We start from the raw sequence: 23706 nt of genomic DNA, 5'->3' as shown, positions 1-23706 counted from the left end.
GAATCACATCATATTATGTGTATATAGGCCGCCGTCCTCAGACTTTTGTCAGTTCGAACCCGTGATGGAAGATGCTTTGAAACAAGTTTTTGCTAGTAGTAAATCTGTCATCGTATGTGGAGATTTTAATGTGAATTTACTAGACTCGGCAAATAGATATTCTGGAAGACTTTGAATTTATTTAAATCATTTAACTTGTTTCATCTTTTTGAGGAACCAACGAGAGTGACGGCTAACACAGCTACATGTTTAGATAATATTTTCTGCAAGTGTGATGCTATGGACAAGGAAATAATAAACTGTTTTAATTCCGATCACAGCGGCCAAAAAGCCTGTTTTACAATACTTAAACAGACAAATGATCGAGTAATAACCCACAGACCCGTTACAGAAGCCCGTGTAGAAAAATTCAAGGAAAATATTATCAACAGCGTTCCTGAGCCTTACATGGAGGGAAGTGATCCTAACGTCCTATATAAGAACCTGTCTACAGTAATTAATCGAGAGTTCGAAAAAGTTTTCACATTAAGAACTAAAATGCAAAGTTTAGTGACTGGGCCACGGTGGGAATACATAAGAGTAGAACGAGGCTTTACGAACTTTATGAAATGAAAAGTCACAGTCAAGACCCCTCCTTTATAGACTACGTTAGAAAATATTCCAAATTATTTAAAAAAGTATGTATTGCTGCCAAGGCTGATTATCTTAGTAATAAAGTTAAATCCGCTGAAAATAAAGTAAAAGCTGTATGGAATGTAATAAATTCAGAAACAGGTAAATCTAAGCCCCGTAATTGTCAATTCCAATTAAAAGTGGATGATAGAATATTGACTTCAGATTTAGAAGTGGCGGGTGCTTTTGAAATTTTTTTCTCAGATATTGCTGTAAATACGACTCGCGATCTAAAGTCTTCCACTGTGCTGGCTAGTTCTTATCTAAATGAAATTGCGAAGGATAAACGTCTGAATTTGATTTTCAACATACTAACTCTGAAGAAATTATAAAGACTTTTAAATCTTTAAAACTGAAGAATACGGAGGATCTTTGGGGTATTTCTGTTCGAGTTATGCAATCTGTCATCCATATTGTGGCACCGTACCTAGCCGTCATATTTAATAAGTGCATTGATGATGGTGTGTTTCCGGACTTAATGAAATATAGCAAAGTGATTCCATTGTTTAAAGCTGGGAGCTCATCTGATCCTGGCAACTTTCGTCCGATATCTGTGCTGCCTGTGCTGAGTAAAGTGTTTGAAAAGATCATGCTTAACCAGCTGCTTCGTCACTTCAATGTAAACAACCTACTACACAGTCAGCAATTCGGTTTCACAAAAGGCCGTTCGACAACAGATGCAGCCGCAAGTCTCATGAAGTACATTTATGATGCATGGGAAAATTCGCAAGATGCAATAGGAATATTTTGCGACCTCTCCAAGGCCTTCGATTGCGTGGAGCATGAGACGCTTATCCGCAAACTTCAACACTATGGACTTTCAGCTAAAGCACTTAACCTGGTTAAGTCTTATCTCAGCCAAAGAATTCAAAAAGTGGACATAAATAGAACGCAGTCAGCTGGCTCAGCGGTGAAGCTTGGAGTTCCACAAGGCTCCATTTTGGGTCCATTTCTCTTTCTAGTATATATAAATGACCTGCCCCACTTGCTAGAACAGAAATGTAACATAGTATTGTTTGCAGATGATACTTCTTTGATATTCAAAGTAAACAGGCAACAAGAAGATCCAACCCACATCAATGAGACTTTAGCAGAGGCGCTAAACTGGTTCACCGCTAACAATTTATTACTAAATGCAGCTAAAACTAAGTGTATAAAATTTTCGTTGCCTAATGTGAGACAGTTTGAAACAACTATTTCCTTAAACGGAGAGAATCTGAAACTTGTGCATGAGACTGTTTTCTTGGTCTTACGTTGGATCGTAATTTACAATGGAGCCCGCATATTTCTGGTCTTGCTGGTAGATTGAGCTCTGCCGCCTATGCTGTACGAAGAATCAGACAATTTACCAACGTTGAAACTGCCCGGCTAGTTTATTTCAGTTATTTTCACAGCATAATGTCCTATGGTATGCTGATTTGGGGCAAGGCAGCCGACATAGAAACTATCTTCATTCTACAGAAGAGGGCAGTCCGGTCTATCTACAACCTTGGCTCCCGAGATTCACTAAGAGAACGCTTCAAGGAGATAAACATCCTCACAGTAGCTTCACAGTATATACATGATGTGATATTGTATACACACAAGAATATCGAGTCCTTTAAAAAAGTGTCAGACGTACATGATATCAATACTCGTAATAAGCACAAGCTTGCCGTTCCAAAATTCCGTTTACGGAAAGTAAGCAAATCTTTTGTGGGAAACTGTGTGAGATTTTACAATAAAGTTCCTGTAGAAGCATGGAAATTGCCACACAACTCTTTTAAAGAATACATAAAGAGTGCACTTCTGAAGAAAGCTTACTATAAAGTTGAGGAGTACTTATGTGATGATGCGACATGGCCTAAACTGAAAGCCGATGAAAATTAGGATGTTGATGTGTGATGTGATGTATTCGTGTTTGTGTATGTGTGTTTTTATGTCGGTGTATAAATAAGTGTTGTGAAGTGTGACTTGGCAGTGTCCCGGCGCATTTCGTGTCTAGTTTCTGGTTCTGTTGCCGTTGTCCACGTTGCAGAATTTAATTTAAAAATATTTATTGGTTTGACATTTGGAGACCTTATACATCTCCATTTCTTTATTTTAATAATTATTTTAAGTTTTGACATTGGAGGCTTTTACACCTCTGAAGATTGTATAATTTGGTTAATTAAATTAGTTTACTTTGACATTCAGAGACTATATACATCTCTGAATTATTTAGATTAGGAATTTTATTTATTGTTAACTCAGGGACTTTCTACATCCCCTTGCTATATAGTAATTTTATTATTAACTCAGGGACTTTATACATCCCCTTGCTATATTTAAGGCTGTATATTGTTAAGCTTATGGATTTTAAACGTGTATATTTTTAGTTTAATTTCTAGTCACAGGCCCGCGACGTCGAAGCTCCCAAGACGATCCCATAGAGCTTATGGGAACGGAAGCAATACCATGCACTCGGTACCGCTCTGCTCTCAGAGCATGACATGAGTTCGTGTGAGCTAACTTTGGGGGCGGCAGACGTGAGCTTGCCTTCGGAATCCAAAAGTTTAATGGTTACTTGACCTGAAATGTAAATTTCAGAATTAAATTATTATTATTATATATTATTATTTTTAATTTATGACGGTGGAAGCAGTCTACACTTCCACTGAACGTAGATTATAGTTAGAGTTTAGTTTTGTAACTAAGGGACCCCATACATCCCTGTATTATTATTATTATTAAACTGTATTTCTTTTACGTTCAGTGTAACTGTAGACTGCTTTTAAGTATAAATTATTTGTAATTATTTTATAATAAAAAATTACTTTCTGCCAAGTTTCATTGCGGCGCATTCTTTTGGCAAGGCAAGGTCGTCTGCCGCCCCCAAAGTTAGCTCACACGAAAAATGTCATGTCTGAGAGCATTGCGGCCTATTTACTGAATATTGCTTTTGATTTGCTCTTGGGATCGTTTTGGGAGCGTCGACGTCGCGGGCCACTAGAAATTAAACTAAAAATATACACGTTTAAAATCCATAAGCTTAACAATATACAGCCTTAAATATAGCGGATGTATAAAGTCCCTGAGTTAATATTAAATTACTATATAGCAAGGGGATGTAGAAAGTCCCTGAGTTAACAATAAATAAAATTCCTAATCTAAATAATTCAGAGATGTATATAGTCTCTAAATGTCAAAGTAAACTAATTAAATTAATTAAATTATACAATCTTCAGAGGTGTAAGCCGGGGTTTGAACCCACGACCTCTGCTTGAGAGGCGATGGGTCAAACCACTAGGCCACCACGGCTTATAACGCTCACGGCTCATGTTTAATATTTGATTGAAAATAACATTCACTCAGCTCGCTGAGAACAAAATCTTTTTAAAACTGTTGCGTTTCTATACAAGTTGGAAAAAGGGTCCTGGAGGTGTATTAAAACCTTTAGTTAATTTTACTTTGAGGAAACGTGATTTCATCAAAAAAACTGCATTCAAAGGTTTTCTAAACTTCGCTTGTCTCACCCGGGACTCGAACCAGCTAAAATAAAAAAAAAATAGACTTACTATTTTAATACCGTTATCGAAAGGACAATTTTAATTAATTTCAGAATATCTTTGAATGCAAGTTCTCTTTTTAAAAACAAAAGAAGGGTTCCTTTAAATAAAATTAAGTTAGCTCATTTTAAATCATCAAAGGATTTAAATCATTTTTTCTTCAGGGCCCATCAATTTTTTCCACCCTGTGTAAGTAGTACTTCTTTATTCATAAGCCTTCTTTAACCTCTGTTAACTTTACATTCGTTTTTCTTTAGACGCTTTAACGTTTGCTTTCTTTTAACAGATTTGTAACTTTTTATGAAAAAGGTGTCTCAATAAGGATAAGCCTTTAGATATACACACATAATATTAGGTATTGTTAAATAAGAAGACCGAACGTACGCAGTCTTATAGTAGATTGTTCAACAAGGGACTAAAACAAGCTATAATGATACGAGATGGTTTGCCAGCTGAGCTGAGCGAGGGTGGCTATAGTTAGAGTGTCATTATGGTTGTTTATTCTTGAGTCAAACACTCTACTTTCCACTTAGAATGCGAAGAAGTACGCTCACTCAATACGAGTAATGAACATCTGTTTAAAATTAAAATAGCAAAAAAAAAATCCGTGGTTTTTCTTTTCTTTTATTTTTTTGTTTTTTATGTTTTTTTTTTCGACTGGATGGCAAACGAGCAAGTGGGTCTCTTGATGGTAAGAGATCCGGATCAATATATTTAATATAAATGTGTACTTAATACACACGCGTGACACACGCACACAAACATAAAAACACAGCAATCGCAAATTCGTTGTTTTTTAATATTCGTTGTTTTCTAATTTTGTTAAACACGCTCGCCTAGTTTGGAGTCTGATAGATAAATCGCATGAACTGTGGACAAGTGTCCTTTGCTAAATAAACAATCTTTTTTTTAATACACGACATGAAACGATAAAGTCTACACATATTTTTGTAATTTTAGCCGTATCGATTTGTTTGTATTGGACTCTACCTACATACAAATTGTAGCAAAGAGCGACAGGATTCTCATTTCCATTATTTATGAATGGCCCTTCAGATGTTTAATCCTACGAATCGATTTAGTTCTACCTTTAATTTGCCTGATTGATTTTTGCTCAATTTCTAGGAAATTTTTATTTTGACATTCATATGACAAGCCGAGCACGTGCTGAAATTATTGGCATTTTGTTCATCATTTAGCGTCTGTCTGTGTTTGTTTGTTATTAAGCTCAACGCCATAACACATGGACGGATATCATCATCATTATATCAGCCGTAGGACGGTCCACTGTTGGACATGGACCTCCCCCTTAGACCTCCAGTAACTTCGGTTGGAAGCGGCATCCACCGTGAACCCGCGGCTTTAACCAGAGACCGTATTGTCTCCCGCGGACGCTATCGCATTCATTATCTCTTTCTGTGTAACGGTGTACGATGGTGTCAGAAAGAGACGGTGAAAGCGATGGCAAGAGCCCGCGCAAGGCCCCTGAGAAGCTACTAGGAAATTCGAAAATCGAAGTTCGTGTCGTACCGTCCCTCTCACTCTCGTATTTTAATGTAAGCAAAAGCGGGACGGCAAGTAACGAAGTTCGAATTTTGCACTTCATAGTATAGGCTCAGCTCATTCCGTACATTATTTGGTGGGCGTTTTACTCTGCGCTTGCCGATCCGCGGTCTCCATTCAATAACCTTTAAACCCCAATGGCCATCTGTTCTCTGTGCTTGCTCCTCTGCTTAAGAGGTCGTAGGTCCAACCCACAGAACAAAGAACAATTTATTGTTCTGTGGTCTAACCACTAGGCTCCCACGGCATAGTCTTCGTTAACGTTTTAAGCAAATTAAAAGCAATAGGTAACGGAAAGCAAAGTAAAAAGATATTATCAGATGCTGCTCGTTAAGCAGGTAAAGTCATATTAAATTATTATACCGGATAACTCACGTCTTCACGTCACGCTGTTGTAATACGCGCACCGGAAAACTCATTGCCCGTGTGCCAGCAGCTGCCGAGTCGCGTTGCTCCTAAGAGGAAGAGCTACGTAGTACTACTACGGGTTACTAAGAGGAATGGGTGCGAATTAGCCCGAAACATGTCGAGCTAAACTAGATTTAAGATGTGATTTATCCCGTACAATATCATTAATATGAGCGAGTCACGGTAGTTTCATGTTCGGCTAAAGTCATGTTCAGTTTCATCACATCAGCAGAATTCTTTTGAGGGTTGTAAAATTAAAATAAATCCTATGTCACGTATTTTCTCAGTGGGTCTCGCTGCGTGCCAATAACGCTGTCCCAAAGGCTGTCACGTCGCGTCCCCCAATTTGCATGCAACATGCCACTGGGGGACATACCTAGATTAATCTTAAAGTATAGTCTTACAATTACACCCACAGTAGGTGTACACCCACTTGAAGTTTCGCGCCATATTCGACACAACAGTAAAAAACATAAACAATATAACAGTATATATAATAGTACAGATTCTATTAGAAAGCTCTCGTTCGTAATTCCTTATTTACCGCCCTTAAGACACAATGTAGTATACCAATTTCATCCATCTTTTTTTTTGTTTTCTAACACTTTGTCGAAGGTTCTTACGATAAAGAAAAATCGAGAAAGTATCGCAGAAAATGTGAAATTTTCAGTAGGTAAACTTAACGACTAAGTACATAAACTTCGTTTCACAACCGCTGTAAGGGGATAGAAATAACATACTGCGCATATACTAATAAATACGTACCAAATTTCATTAAAATCTTAGCGTGCATTGTAACAAAGGCACAGGCGTCATCGGAGAATAAGAAGACTTGGGCTGTATAATTGCAGTGCGGATTGGGAACTGCTTCATATCTTAAAGTCATATCTTAAAGTCATAACTTTAGCAATCTACTTATCAACTGTGCTTGTTAGTTTCACTGAATGACACTCGCTTCTTCCAGAATGGTGTACCACAAGCTCCTGAGTGCGGCGTGGCTGCTGCTGGCTGCTGCAGTGGCAGTCGAGCTGTATGACGAAGTGCCGCCCGCAGACGTGGACAATGACACCTTGTACCAGGTACTGTTGAACACGGTGTCGGTCACGGGGGACACCCATCCCTTAAAAACCTTAAATCATATTCACTCGTAAAACCTCTAAGCACAAATCAAAAAACCTTCTGAAAAATAGCGATTTTTTTACAAGCTTTTATTTAGCTTGCCCTGATTGTTTTATTTTTTGTTTGGCCAAAAATGTGATGTTCTAACAGTTTGGAAGTGGGAATCAGCATTATCCTGAGTCCTGCGTGTGATAGCGGACAGACTTGACTGTGACTACATGTCACACTGTGAGGGACTGCATTCCCCTACCAGTGTGATACTGTGGTAGAATGAGTAAAGTTTTATTAATTTGTAAGTACCTACTAATCTTTAGAAACTAAGCAACAACTACTAACATAATATGTGTCCCAGTTACATGATATAAATGATATTATTATTATTATTATTATACACGAGGGTCGAGGGTCGAGGGTCGTGGGTTCGAACCCCGGCTCGCACCTCTGAGTTTTTCGAAATTCATGTGCGGAATTACATTTGAAATTTACCACGAGCTTTGCGGTGAAGGAAAACATCGTGAGGAAACCTGCACAAACCTGCGACGCGATTCAATGGTGCGTGCGAAGTTCCCAATCCGCACTGGGCCCGCGTGGGAACTATGGCCCAAGCCCTCTTGATCTGAGAGGAGGCCTGTGCCCAGCAGTGGGACGTATATAGGCTGGGATGATTAGGATGATTATTATACACACATTTGCTACATACTTACCTAGCTATCGTACTCATCGTGGATGTGGACAAAGTAATTGCTTATCATTGATACGAAAGGACCTCGCGAAGTAACGCATGACGAAGATTTAAAAATACGTTTTGTCGGGTAGTCGCGCGAGAGAGCGGTGGCGGGTGGTTGCTCCTAGGAAGAAGGGCTACGAATTAGCCCGAAACATGTCGAGGTAAACTCGATTTAAGACGTGAGTTATCCGTTACAATATTATTTAGGTAATACGAAGATTTTACTTCATGCGTTAGAGCGAAAAACAGCGAAAACTTATTTATTTCCTGATTTGTACGGACTCAGCGGTCCAGTCCGTAGCTTTTTATACCGTTATTCGTTAATTTTTCCATTTTTCCATTTTTCCGTCGCTGTTCTGGCGTTGTGAACTGTTAGGTAACATGTGTGGTCTACGTTTGCGTATTTTTTGCAAGCTCCTGATTTTGTTCGTTAACTTTTAATTGGTTTACGATGACGTTACCCTTCGTACACAGAATATTAATTGTGTTAATTAGCTAGCGCTGCATTTAAACAATTCACGTAAATTGCTTTTAGGTTCCCTGCAAGAGGTTCGGACGCACGACTTGTGTTTTGCTGTGTTTTTTATTTCATACGCCCGAATCATTAAAAATAACCTTTATATGTGTGTATGTCTGTTCATATCTTTTACCCTGAATCTATCGAACCGGTTTAGTTTACACAATATTTTAGACTATTGCGGTCATTACTAATTTTATGAATTAAATTCGGGTTTTGTTCCACGTACCTTGATCACAATATACGTAACAAGTTATGTGTTGAAATGAAATGAAATTACATAATTTATTGCCAAACATGTGTTACATATTATCAGGTCTTACGAAATAAACTTGGTGCATCATGTTCTGCCATTTCCGGCTTGCAAAAACATAGTTACTTACTAACTAAACGTATACTAAAAACTATCATCACTCAAAAATTCATTGACCGAATAAAACAGTTTTTTTTATAACCATTGGTGGATCATTTTCTTAAAATTATTTATGTTCATGTCACAAAAATCTCTGGGCAATTTATTAAATAGTCTAACAGCAATGCAATACACTCTTCCTAAAAATACTTATTCTTGTCGTTGGTTGACATAAATACCCCTTGGGGCCCTTCCTTGTATTTCGCTTATTCCCAGTTCCATACAGTTGGAACAAGTGCTCATGCTCCCTAACAAACACGCACATCTCTGGTGTACATACATATATGGGAGTGGCAGGATGTCTAACTCCTTAAAAATTGGTTTACAGGATTGGTCATAAGTATTTGTTATGCTGGCACTTCACTTGGCATATTCGCAGAAATATTTGCGTGTGTGAAAGAGATGCACTATATTGTTGCTAGCGTGAGTGACGGAGATGTCATTAACGCAACGCGAATACGCAATACCAAGTGAAGTGCCAACCATTATGTGTATTGTGCCTTGATGTTAACGAAGCTCGATATTTCTGAATGACAGTTATACCAGCATACCCGCAATTTTCCAGTCGTCTCGTGATCATGGCGCGTTAAAATCAAGGTACGCGGAACATAACCCGAATTCAATTCATAAAATCGGTTAAGTCAAAGTCTAAAAGAACATTTTCTTACACCGTGGTTTAGTTGGTTTAGTTTAAATTTCGAGCACTGTCTGTGTTTCTTGACACACACATTCTTAATACACGTAATAATGATTACGAAGGGAACCTTTCGACTGCCATAATTTTATATAAGTCATAATGTAATGTTTGTCATAATATTGTTAGTCATAATTTATTTTCCCGCTGAAACCGTAAATTTTTCATAAATTTTTAAATGGTCATCCTGTAGAACTCTATAGTAGGGTGGAGCGTTTTTTTTTTGGGATTTTGAATGCTGAATAGTGCTAAATAATAAAATAATAATAATAATAATAAATAATAGTGATATGCTGAGCCGGGACCTTTTTATAGCGGCAACACTTCTTTTTGTTATATTTACTAATTTATGTTTCATTGCTGTTATAAATAAATTATTTTCTTTCTTTCTTTCTTTCTTTCTTTCTAAAAAGTTGCGATTTGTTCAAAGGTTTGAATAAAAATAAAAATAAAAATATTCAAGCCTAGGTATATACTTTGAGCCCTCTACTGTATTCAAAGATTAAAAAAAAATGTTTTTAGTAAAACGCCTTTGTACTGCACTAAATGTACCAAAATTACAAATTAAATAGACTGCCAAAACTACCAATACCACCAATTTTCATTTAAGTGTGACTTGTAACACGAAACTGTATGTATTGATAAAATTTTTGATTGAAGCTGATGTCCCAGCATAAAACATATTTAATATTTATTATAAATTACGAAGTTTTCATACAAGAATTAAAATCTTCGAAGTAAGGTAGAGGGCTAAAACTTATGTCGAAAAAATAACAAAAATATTTAAGTATTTAAGAAACTAGTCCATATGCAAGTTTTTAGAGGTATTCGAAACTGATTAAACAATTATTTTTTTCTCCATACATAGACGCTCCACCCTACTCTATAGCCTCCTAACGCCCAAGCCAGATTTTTGATTTACGAACATCAAACTTTGTCTTTTAAATTATGATATAACTAGCTTTTGCCCGCGGCTTCGCTCGCGTTAAATTTGGGGTACCATACATTTACTTTCTACCATAATTTTTTCGTGTTTTGGTTGATTTTTCGGAGGATTGCATGGAAATACAAATACAGACAGACGTTGTTTTAGACAAAGGGTGCAAATTTTAGAATTCAAAAATCAACCTACATACGTAATTAATCATAACCAACTTTGAAACCCTGTTTCGCTGATTCGGGGGTGGAATTTTAGAAAACGTTAAAGTACTACGCATTTCTTTTGCCCGCGACTTTATAGGTACACGATATAGGATTATATCCCTAGAAATTGTAAAGTTCCCGCGGGACATGAATAACTGTTATGATATATTTGAATATTCTTAATTGTAGCTTTCTATTATTGAATGAATTTTGTAAATCTGGCCCGAAATTGAATTCACTTATATAGGTATTGTAAAATTTCGTATCTGTGCTATCACCCTTGAGGAGTTCCGTCATCAGCAGACGACCCTGGCTGCAGCCTCATGTGGTGTATTCATATAAACGCATTGTTATTGAAATTTAACAATCATGTAGTCTTTTGTGTGTGCCATCAACTTTTGAGGAGTTCCCTTCTACGGAGACGATCCTGGCCAGGATGAGCAGGATGTCACTGCTAAATTATTGTATTGTAACCAGATTTACATCAGTTTGCCAAATCTCCAGTCCCTAGTTTTATTAGTTTAGCTTGTGCGTTTTCTGATTCAGTTGGTATATAAAATCCTCTTCATTCGTTTTATCCCGTGGGAATTTCGAAAAACCCTGAAAACTGTTTTTAGCTGTTAGTATTACCTACTTGCATGCTGAATTTGGAGTTAGGGCCACTTTTAAGCGAAAATATAAATCCTATTTATTCCCTATCCCGTGGGAATTTTGACAAAGCCTGAAATATTTTTTTAGCTGTTAGTATTTCCAACTTGCATGCCAAATGTAAAGTCTCTAATAAATATGATGACGGAAAGAGGGTCATTTATTGGAAGTGAAAATAAAAACCCCATTTATTCACTATCCCGTGGGAATTTCGAAAAACCCTGAAAACTGTAAGATTGGTTTTTGGAATCTTTTTGTATTTTTTATTTCAATTCCAAATTTTTACTCTTACGGTCATCCCGTAAAACCTAAATTGAAAATACAAACTGAAATATAGATGCACAGAAAAACCAGAAAAATAAGACCATCACTGGAAATCGAACCCAATTTCCAATTTTTGGGGTTTTTAGCTGTTAGTATTACCTACTTGCATGCCGAATTTGGAGTCTCTAATATTTATAATAACGGAGCTAGGGCCACTTTTAAGCGAAAATAGAAATCCCATTTATTCCCTATCCCGTGGGAATTTTGACAAAACCTGAAATATTTTTTTAGCTGTTAGTATTACCTACTTGCATGCCAAATGTAAAGTCTCTAATAAATATAGTGACGGAAAAAGGGTCATTTATTGGAAGTGAAAATACAAATCCCATTTATTCACTATCCCGTGGGAATTTCGAAAAATCCTGAAAACTGTTTTTAGCTGTTAGTATTACCTACTCGCATGCCAAATTTGAAGTCTCTAATAATTATAGTTACGGAAATAGGGTTATTAATTGGAATTAAAAATATAAATCCTGGTTTATTCACTATCCCGTGGGAATTTCGAAAAATCCTGAAAACCGTTTTTAGCTGTTAGTATTACCTACTTGCATGCCAAATGTGCAGTTTCTAATAATTATATTTACAGAAATAGGGCCATTTTGAAGTGAAAATATAAATCCCATTTATTTCCTATCCCGTGGGAATTTCGAAAAATCCTTTCTTAGTGGGCGTCTACATCTACTAAGAAATATATATTCCAAATTTCAAGTTTCTAGGCCCAGCGGTTTGGGCTGTGCGTTGATCTATAAGTCAGTCAGTCAGTCAGTCAGTCAGTCAGTCAGTCAGTCAGTCAGTTTCTTCTTTTATATATATATATAGATAGAGTTTGATGTTCAAATTACAATAAGTCCTTTATAAAGGACTCCGGGCGTCAGGACGATATCGAAAAGACATGGATGCACAGAAAAACCAGAAAAAGAGACCAGCACTGGGAATCGAACCCAGGTCCTCAGCAATCCGTGCTGCGTACACCACTTCTGGACAGGAATCTAGACACGAATTTTTCCTATGCATACATATCTCAGGTTGGTTATTTTTACTATGCTACTTAAGCAGCAAAAGTAACTGGAGTTGAAATAAAAAATACAAAAATACTCCAAAAAACCAATCATAGTCAGGACGATAGGTTAGGTTAGGTTTGTTTTATAACAATTCTGAAAAATAAATGGTTTTAGAGAAAAAAGAGTTATGACAAACATTATTATACTATCTAATTTGGCTCAGGGACCCAAAAAGGGTCTTGGCCTCCGAAACGAGAGCATGCCATCTGTCCCGATCGTGCGCAGCCTCTTGCCAGTCGTCGACTTGAAACATTATTATGATTAACAATCTTCGATCAGTCGATATAGACCGGATTATCTTACGAAGCTGCGGATAAACATTAGTGATACATAAATAGCCGGAGCATCAAAAGTTTCCCAGTTTCCCTGTTTGCTACAGGATAAAACTATGAGTTATTACTCTTAGTATGAACGTGACGTTACACGTTTATTAGTATAAGTACTTATACTGTACATTAGGAAAAATACAGAGCTGTGTGCTATGTAATAATGTCGAGTGGCTTATTATCTTAGGAGCAATGTGAATGCCTATCGAGAGACGGGAAAATTAGACTACATGAGGAACATAGTCTATTATACCTATACCTAATAGCTGACAGTTGATATTGTCAATTCAATACTAGGTATCCCAAGAGACTAGTACTACCTAAAACTGTTTCGAAATTACGCTCAAGGAATTGTTACAATATGGCAGTAAGGATCTTTAACAATATTCCACGAGATATTGCTGACTTGAAATATAACCAATTTGTTAGAGCACTTTTTAAATGGTTACTCATAAAAAGATTCTATTGTATAAAGGATTTCCTATCCAAAAGAAATTGATCGAATTAAATAATATATGCATCCTAATGCATTAAGAGGGACATGTCTAAATAATAATAATAATAATGATAATAATAATAGCTTATTTTCAGATGATTATCCATAAAATTGTTAGTGTATGGCCTTAAAATATGTTAGTAATAAATAAATGTGTCTGCTAATAATTCTTATCTCCATAAATTATTTAATGTTATAAGTTGCTTGGCCTACTTGGTTCTTAGTCGTTAATTATTGCATGAAATTAAATTTCAACTTTTATATTCACATGCTGGTGATGCCGGCGAGAGTGGTGAACATTCTACTCATTTTTATGTGTACCAACCGAACATCTCTGTAACCGCTGTTCAAGTGAATAAATATTATTTCTATTTCTATTTCTATTTCTGAATTTTGCTTTATAGCGACCAGATAGCTCAACAAACACAAGCACAAGTAGACAAAGAACGCAAGTCACCGACGTTGCTCAGAGAATCAGTTCGCTGAAGTGGCGTTGGGCTGGCCACGTCTGTCGCAGGACCGATGAACGGTGGAGCAGACGAGTCCTTGAATGGAGACCACGGAACCGTAGTGTAGGGTGTCCTGAGGCACGGTGGACGGACGACCTTAAGGGGGTCGCTGGCGGCGGATGGATGCGAGGGGCTGAAGACAGAGTGTTGTGGCGCGCCATGGAAGAGGCCTATGTCCAGCAGTGGACTGCTGTAGGCTGATGATGAGGATGATCAGATAGCTCAGTGGTAGAGAACCTAACTATGAAGCTTTAGGTCCAGGGTGGTTCATCGGGCAAATAAATGAGACGGGAAAAGTTTTCTACAAACGATACTTTTTTCGGACAAATTAAATTCGGTCAATGATTTCTAGTGTTTGAGGTAGGGGAGGTAGGATACCGTCTAGTGTCTGGTGGCTGTATTAAGGCGACTGAGGATTCTGATGTGAGAGAGGGCAGCAGCGCTCTCTATTGCGAACTAGGAACTCCCACATTATTTTCCCAAGAAACACTTAAAGGTTAAGTCTATCAAGGAGGTAGCCACGTAGAAGAGAAGAGAAAAAATTACAGCTTTCTAGCATTGATAGTCCCTGAGCAAAGCCGCGGACGGACAGACAGATAGACAGACAGACATGGCGAAACTATTAGGGTTCTATTTTGGCTCCGGAACCCTAAAAATGCTTTAGCTTGAAATTTCACCCATTTCAATGAGGAATTTATATACCTTTACACTCGCTACGAGTACATACCATTTTAGAACATAAGGACATCATCAAAGGTGTTTTTGTTTAACGGAACCTTTTAATTACATTGTTCCTGAATATTTTACCGACGCTAAATAAAAATAACGGTACATGACGTTTGAAGATTGTAAAATTGGCTTTTGTCCTTCGCCAGAAGGTGGGGTTGTAAAACTTGTACCACCCCTTATTTGCGCCGGTGTTTATCAGTTCTTATAGATTATTAGAAAACCTATGAGAAGACTATGGTGATTTTTATGTAATTTTTTTACGTCTGTATGCGTAATTTCCACTGAAAGATGTGTAGTTGTAGTGTGAGTTGCGCCTCACACACACACTCCCAACATATATAACTTAGACTATAAGTTAGACCAAAGGCTTTAGAACAGTGTTTTTCAAACTTTTTCAGGACGTGTCTGGTTTGAAAAATATTTGTTGACCCCTCCTTACCTACCTCCATTTGCAATTATTTGTATTATCTTAGGTTGATAATAGAAACATTGAATAATCATCCTACTAATATTAAATGCAAAAATTTGTGAGTGAGTATGTTTGTTACTCCTTCACGCTGAAACGGCTGGATGGATTTGAATGCAATTTGGTATGTAGATAGCTGGATATCTGGAATAAAACATAGGCTACTTTTTTTCCGATATTCCCGCGGGATAGGGATAAAATCTCGAAATAACAACCGCTGGGCTTAGAGTCATGAAATTTGACATCATTGTTTTTAATGTAACGTCAATGAAAATCACGATCTAATTTGCGGGAATTCCCACGGGAATTTTTAAAAATCTCTAAATTTCTATTCAGCTACTGGATCTAATGATTTACGTGGGCGAAGCCGCGGGTAAACACTAGTACACAATTACTGTGAGAGTATTTTAAGATAGGCGACCCTCTTCAGGGGCATCCGACCTACAGATTGAAAAACACTGCTTTAGAATATAGACAGTATTTACGCATCATTCGTGAGTTTCATTTGTCCCCTCGTATCGCCTCCTTACATATGACGCCATCGGTGCTGCGTAATCTATCTCGCTTTTAGGAGAATAGATCTGCTAACACTGGATAGGAACTCATAAATACCTAAAAAAATATACGGAACTCGATGCGCGACTCCGACTCGCCCTTGGCTTGTTTATCGGTACAGTCGACAACCACACATATTCTAAATATTGAACTTCGTTCCCATTTTCGCATAATATGTTTTTGATGGGATTATATCCGAATCATATTTTATTTAAGTTACGAGATCTATGTTTTTTTGATATCCTAATCTTTGTAATGGCTTCCTCTCATCTCTAATTAAGCTAATACCTTTATCTCGTCGTTTTTCTTTACATGAAAAGAAGGAAAGGTAACGTTCAATCAAACTTTATACCTTATGTTATGTGAACATAATTTGACTATTTTTACGGCTCCGTAATAAGCCTCAGTCTGTAGAATCCTTATAGCTTATAGGATTACATACTTTCAAGAAAGACCCTTTTTAGGGTTCCGGAGCCAAAATGGTAAAAACGGAACCCTTATAGTTTCGCCATGTCAGTCTGTCTGTTGTTCTGTCCGTCCGCGGCTTTGCTCATGGACTATCAATGCTAGAAAACTGTAATTTTGCACGGATATATACATAATTCTCAAGCAAACTTAGCCGTTATAGTTTTCCTTGAAAGTTTGATATACTTACTACCATCCTGATTTTTTTCAAATTTTTCCACCCACCGGTTTAGATTTTACAGGGGGCGGGACGCTCGATTTTAATGAAAATTTGCACTTTAAAGTTGAATATTTCGCAAACAAATCACTGAATCGAAAAATCGTTTTAGCAACCCCCTAATGGTTTTACCTATTCAACGATACCCCACACTATAGGGTTGGATAAAAAAAAACCCCACTTTATGTCTATGGGAGGTACCACAAATTTTTTTTTTTTTTGGATTTTTAATTAAACCACTTTGTCGGCATAGTTTATATATACATATACATATATATTAGTAGTTTAAGGGCTGCTTCACCATCCATTGATTAGTGTTAACTGCCGGTTAAATGTGATGCCGTCTTTATTTGTTTTGTTCGAATGGACAGAGACGGCATCACATTTAACCGTCAGTTAACACTAATCAATGGATGGTGAAACAGCCCCTAAGAGTAAATAGCAGCCTAAGGTATAAAATATACCTAAACTTGGAAGATTCCGTATAAAATACGAAATCCTTAGAAAAATATTACTTAATTTTTTTGTAATGGCTACGGAACCCTATTTTGGGCGTGTCCGATACGCTCTTGGCCGGTTTTATTATTATATTTTTTTAAGAGCCGTGGTGACTTAGTGGTTTGACCTATAGCCTCTCAAGCAGAGGATCGTGGGTTCAAACCCAGGCTCGCACGTATAAGTTTTTACATGTTGAAATTTACCACGAGCTTTAGGTTAAGGAATACAATACATCGTGAGGAAACCTGTACGAATTTTGCGAAGCCATTTAATGGTGAGTTTCCAATCCGCACTGGGCCCGCGTGGTAACTATGGCCAGACCTCTCATTCTGATAGGAGGCCTGTGCCCAGCTGTGGGCTGGAATGATGATGACGATGATGTCCTCATTTTGTAGAAACGAAAGTCTTATAGGATAATTTTTGTCCGTACCGTCCTCCTCCCTCGTCCTTCTTTTCTGTGTCACCTAAACCAGAACTATAAGTATTTTGTTCTTCACGCAGGACATGAACGCTGTACCGAGCGTCCAGCACGAAGAGGGGGAGCGGGGGGGCCGTCTCCAAGACCTGCTGATGATCTACCGGCTCATCAAATCACAGCTTCGCGAGGAAATACAGGCGACGGAGCGCAGGTGGGCGCACATAATTTATCATGCTTTAAACTTTGGTGATTTTAACTCGGAACTATTACCACACCAGGGACGTATTAATTATCATTTATCACGTTAAAAACGAGTAGTAATTTACCTCGAAGTTTCGGCCACATTGACGTATAACCGTGGTCACGAGGAGACTGAAGTGCGGGGTGTTTGGAGAGACAGTATAATCGTCGGAGATACTTACTGCAATCCGTGTAATGAGGGCTATCGTTTTTTGTCTTAATAGATGGCACCACTGTTGCGTGAGGTTTTTAAGTGTGGCTTTCAAAGTCTGTTATTACGGGCGTGAAAACAAAGTTTAGATTAAAATCATATTTAATACCTACTTCTTAAAACCGTACCATAAAAATACCGAGCAACCACAGTCTTGCGTAGTCCCGTTTTGTTCGGAAAAAAAGGGAGGACAAAAGTTTTCGATAGACTAAACTGTCTAAGGTATAAAATATACCTAAACTTGGAATATTCCGTACAAAATACGAAATCCTTAGAAAAAGTTACTTAATTTTTTCGTAATACTACGGAACCCTATTTCGGGCGTGTCCGAAACGCTCTTGGCCGGTTTTGTAAATTGACGTTACGGTCTTGCTTCTGATTCGGTAATAACTAAATGAGCCAATGAGGGCTATCGTTTTTTGTCTCACTAGATGGCGCACTGTTGCGTGAGGTTTTTAAGTATGGCTTTCAAAGTCTGTTATTACGGGCGTGAAAACATAGTTTAGATTAAAATCATATTTAATACACCTTAAAACCGTACCATAAAAATATCGAGCATGCCACAGTGTTCCATAGTCCCCGTTTTGTTCGGAAAAAAGGGAGGACAAAGGTTTCCGAAAGACAAAACTGTCTCAAAACACAGACATTCATTGCCCCGGAACGCATATTTGCCATAATTAATTTCAGATATTGCAAAATATTCACAAAATTATTCTAATTATAAATAAACCCGCGTAGCTCACCCAAAAACTATGAGATTTGACATTTCGGAGACCTCACGCTACACTAGCGCCTCTAGCGGCGAATTCATACGCGATAGCCGTCATTGCAAGCAAGACCGTAAAGTCAAAAACCTCACGATACTAACGCCATCTAGCGATACTTTGCCTGTCTTTTAGCCCTCATTGATGTATAGCGAACGTGGGAATAACCACTTGTACTATTTGTCTATTCTGTGGAATAACGCCAAGCCTTTTCAGAGCAAGTCACGATTTTCGAGAGATGGACTTCCTTGACGCGAACAGCCTCGCGAAGAGGATCCCTCCGGCGAACAGGCCACGGCCGCAGCAGCGCTGGAAGACCAAGAAGGGCCGAGGCATGGGTACGTAGCAACCTAATCTATATTTAAATCCACTCAAAGGTTGACTGGTAGAGACCCCTTAAAGAGGCAAGTTCGCCTTTGTACGTATATCTCTATGTTTGCGAATTGTGTTTGTTTACTTATTTTGTAAGAAAAAAACCGGGTTTTTTCAGATAGTGCAAAGGGTTTTTTTATTAGGTTTTTTTTCAACTTTATGTTTTTGACACGTTTACCTTGACAAGTATATTTATTTTATCATCATCATCATCATCATCCCAGCCTATATACGTCCCACTGCTGGTCACAGGCCTCCTCTCAGAACAAGAGGGCTTGGGCCATTTATTTTATCTACGTCTGTAAATGTAAACTTTATGTCTTTACATAAACATCTCTTGTCTCACAAAAAGGGTCAGCATATTCGGAGACTAACTAAAATTGAGACAGGCCAAGATAATCAGCATTCACCAGTCAAGAAGAAAATTGACATGGATAAAAATAGAACTTGATTTTACTCGTATCTCGTCAATAAGAATATGTGGAGTTCAGTTACTATAGCATTTTTCTTTTTATCTGAAAATGTTAAACGCAATTATAATATCGTCTTTCATCTCACTTTCTCAGAAGCCATGTCGTACTATGCAGGCTTTTGGTTGCAATGCAAAACCCTAAATAAATAAAACCCCGGGACCATTTTTCGCGTATTGACTAAGGGAGTAATGACTGTTTTTAATTTGTACTTACCTGTGTACAGTCAAGTTCATAAACTTGTGAACAACAATTTGATCAAAAATATCTGAACACGCTTCTATGCCGTTAAAAATAGAGTCGTTCAGATATTTTAGATAAAATTTTTGCTCACTAGTTTGTGAAATCGACTGTGTACATACACCTAACAATAGGTTCCTTATGAGCCAGTGCAAGGAGGCTTTAATAATACCGGGTGGGCCCTGTAACAGAAGCAAGAAATTAAAACACGGTTCTGCTACTCAAATGGAACTACATGAGTTCTGAAATTTTCAAAAATTAAGTAATTTGATCATTATGTTTATTCCAAACAAATTAAATGGTATTTTAAATGGACGGCATCCAATAGCCTAAATGACATCGCCTGTCACGTAACAAAATGAATCGCATCGCAGTACATTACTTGTCCAATTAGACTTTAAACTATAATAAAAAACACTACAAGTTATTTTCAAAAGTTGTAGAACTAAATTGGCTCAAGATGAAGAGTGGAAGCTGTGGTTTAATTTTTTGCTCTTGTTACCTACCATTATATCAACATAATCATTATCAACGCTTTAACCTGAAATAAAAACTTGGAATTTTTACATACAAAATTGGTTTTAATTTAACTACAATTGAAGATAGTTGTTAATTAATACAACATTATGTAGTATTAGGTTTAATAGTTGTAACAAAAAAATATTGCGATTTATTTTCAATCTATTTTGGCTGTACATATTGTACGTTTTTAAACAAATACATTTTTTACTGTTTATTTATTTGTTTATAGTCAAAATACCACAAACGGGACTTATCACGCTATTATTGCACAAGTAATATTTACCTCGACGTTTCGGCAACGTTACAGTTGCCGTGGTCACGAGTAGACTGAAGTGTGGGGTGTCAAGTCTGCCTAGCAGCGCGAGTTCTTCGAACTACCCGCACTTGATCACTAATAGTGCCGGCACTCGTATCACGAACTACCCGCACTTGTTCACTTTTATTAGTCACCCTATCACACCGACACACAACACTAACAACGTCCGATCGTCTCTCCGAACATTCATCCCGACGCTGACACTCATTAATAACAGGATTCCACGAAGATGAAAGCTTATACCCATCGTCCCGGTTGAAATTCTTATGCTTTTTTTATTTCAACCGCTTCACGTACCATTCTTGAGTAAAAATGACGTTCCGTGGACAGAATTTTGGGATTGTGAACCACTGGATTGAGCTTCAGGTAAGGCTACCTTGTTACTCATACCTTGTTACTTATGGGTGACAGTTTTGTTTCACAGAGTAAAAAATATCAGTGTACATTATTTTGCCAAAAGCTAATTGACGGGAATAATTAAAAAATAAATATTTTTAATCCGTGGCTTTTCTCTAATAAAAAATTAAAAGTTGGCCGATTTTGATTTCCAAATAGTAATTTGATGTTTTTAATAAATTTAATACAAGATCATGACGTATAACACATTATACTATAAAGTTTTTATTTAAGTACGTACAAATAGATTTTTTGAAACACAATTACTAAAATTAGGCTGACTACATAAATAAAATTAAAACAAACAAACTAATTATAGAATTAATAGTAGGTATGTATGTATGCTGTACTCGTAAGTAAACTCTTTATTGTACAAAATAAAAAACAGAAAACACAATTGACTAACTTTGAGATCGGACTTATCTCTACCAGTAATAACCAGACACCAGCATAGTACATGTACCTACTATATTAAATAATATGTATCTCTAATAGTTAGGGCCCGGCTACACACAACATATCGCACATCGCTGGTGCAAACGCAGCCGTATACTTATATCTTGCTGTTATAATTTTTATAATTTTCTTTCCCAACAGGTCCTCAAATGGTTTGCTACTTCAAGTTATGCGCGTTCCGAAATCCTGCATAAGTCGTTCTACACCTGGAGTACATCCGAGATATTATTAAGCGATATGATTTTAATTTCAAATATGAGGGAACTTCAATAAAATACCGGAAATGACTACTTATTTCCTTAAAATTAGAATCAAAACGTTTGCTCTGCAAGTTAGCTGCAAGTTCTTTTATATACATGTCTATTTTACCTGCTTTTAATAACAATTCAATTTTTAATTTAAAAAGGCAAGCTTTTTTCCGGTATACTGCCGTTTCGGCAAAATATTTTTCGCCAAATTTCACTTCCCAAAAAACTTATCGCAGTAGTTTCATTTCCCAAACGAATCTTTAGCATATTAATATTTCGCATTTTATTCATTTGGTCAAATTATCATTTGGTATAATTTTACATTGTCAAGTTTTATTATGACAAACGTTTATTATATTATTATGTATATTTCAATTTTTTTTTGTTCAAAATGACACCGCACATGAACCAACCACAGAAACCAACTGCTACCAGAAAAGTAGGTTAGGTTATGTTAGAACTGCGTCCCCCACAGAAACGAACTGCTATCAGAAAAGTCAATTGGTGTCAAGTGTCCCATGATATTTATTTATTTATTTATTTACTAGCTTTTACCCGCGGCTTCGCACGCGTAAACTATTCGGTCTGGTAGTTGCAATTGAAATTTTCGGGATTTTACAAAATTCCCCTGGAAATTTCCAAAATTTATATCGTGGTCTTCATTGAGGTTGTGTTGTGAATAACTGTACAAAATTCAAGACTCTAAACCCAGTGCTAAAATTTCAAAAAATTTCCTATTCAAATTCAAATAATTTATTCAGTAAATAGGCCGCAATGGGCACTTTTACATGTCATATTTAAAATACCAGCGCTTTCGGAAAGACCATCATTGCCAAGAAGAATGCGCCGCAAGAAGCTTGGCAGAAAGTCATTTTTTCAAAATAAAATAATTACAAATAAAATACTTAAAAACTACAGTAAGTATACAATTAAAGAAAAAAATACAAAATAATAATAATAATACACATAGAAGCTAGAAGTTCAGATATTTATGATTGAAATCATAAACTTACGAACTGGACTGTATGCGATTCAATTTCTTCTATAGTACCTACCATTGACTTATATTCTACGTTAGTACATAAATATATCGATGTATAGTACAGTCAAGGGCAAAGATATCGATACGGCCAAAGTTGCAAAAATATGTATGCACGGCCTTAATGTTAAGTGCATAAAGTCTGTGTCGATATCTTTGCCCTTGACTGTACCTACTAGACTAGTGTAAGATTGTTTTTTCGGAACCTTTTTGTATTTTTTATTTCAATTCCAAATCAGTGGAGTCCAGTGGTGGTGTAGTGGTATAGCACGTGGCACGGAATACCGAGGACCTGGGTTCGATTCCTAGCGCTGGTCTTATTTTTCTAATTTTTCTATGCATCTATATTTCAGTTTGTATTTTCGATAGACTAGTGTATTTCAATACAGAAATGTTAAATGTTTAGATGGTTCAATGGGGGAAATTCAATATTTAAGACATCAATTGACGTTGTTTTGTTTACATTTTGTTAAATACCAATCCAAACCAAGTATATGCTTAGTTTTGTCAATTTTATATTTAAGTAAAGACCTAGTTTTAATAAATTAGACCACTTTGAGACTACTTTGAATAGCATCGGCTCGGAAACTTTAAAGTTTGAAAGGTTTGACATTAAATATGTATAAAATGGTTAATCCAAATTATTAGAGCTCTCCTTTAAGTTATTATTAATGTATAGCTTATTAAAATTAAACCGGAAACGTTTACATTTGTTGTGTATAATTAGATATTAAATTATAGATCCAATAAGTATATGAATTATAAATCAAACAGACAACTTTTTCCCGTTGAGAGATTTAGTTAATAATACACTGAGGGCCAGACCCACCCACTCGATTTGTTTTTTTTTTTGTAATATTTTGACGAAGAAATTTATATTTAGAATGACATAGAAGAAGACTGGCAGCTTCTACTTACCTAATAAAATTACTTAGTAT

General features: G+C 36.8%; 1 protein-coding gene across 1 annotated transcript in view; it reads left to right on the top strand.

Moving 5' to 3' along the window:
* Window positions 1–23706, top strand: part of LOC141436693 (uncharacterized) — a 33189-nt gene extending 9483 nt beyond the window's left edge. Inside the window, exons 2-5 of the mRNA XM_074099704.1 lie at window positions 7135–7249; window positions 17578–17705; window positions 18926–19047; window positions 21623–23706. Of these exons, the coding sequence (XP_073955805.1) occupies window positions 7136–7249; window positions 17578–17705; window positions 18926–19047; window positions 21623–21675 (417 nt within the window). The 5' untranslated portion in view covers window position 7135 and the 3' untranslated portion in view covers window positions 21676–23706. The remainder of the gene's footprint in view (window positions 1–7134; window positions 7250–17577; window positions 17706–18925; window positions 19048–21622) is intronic.

Source organism: Choristoneura fumiferana, chromosome 17 (genome assembly GCF_025370935.1).
Source record: "Choristoneura fumiferana chromosome 17, NRCan_CFum_1, whole genome shotgun sequence".
NCBI classification, from domain to species: domain Eukaryota; kingdom Metazoa; phylum Arthropoda; class Insecta; order Lepidoptera; family Tortricidae; genus Choristoneura; species Choristoneura fumiferana.
Note: the sequence above shows the minus strand (reverse complement) of the source record. Positions and strands in the feature narration are given on the sequence as shown.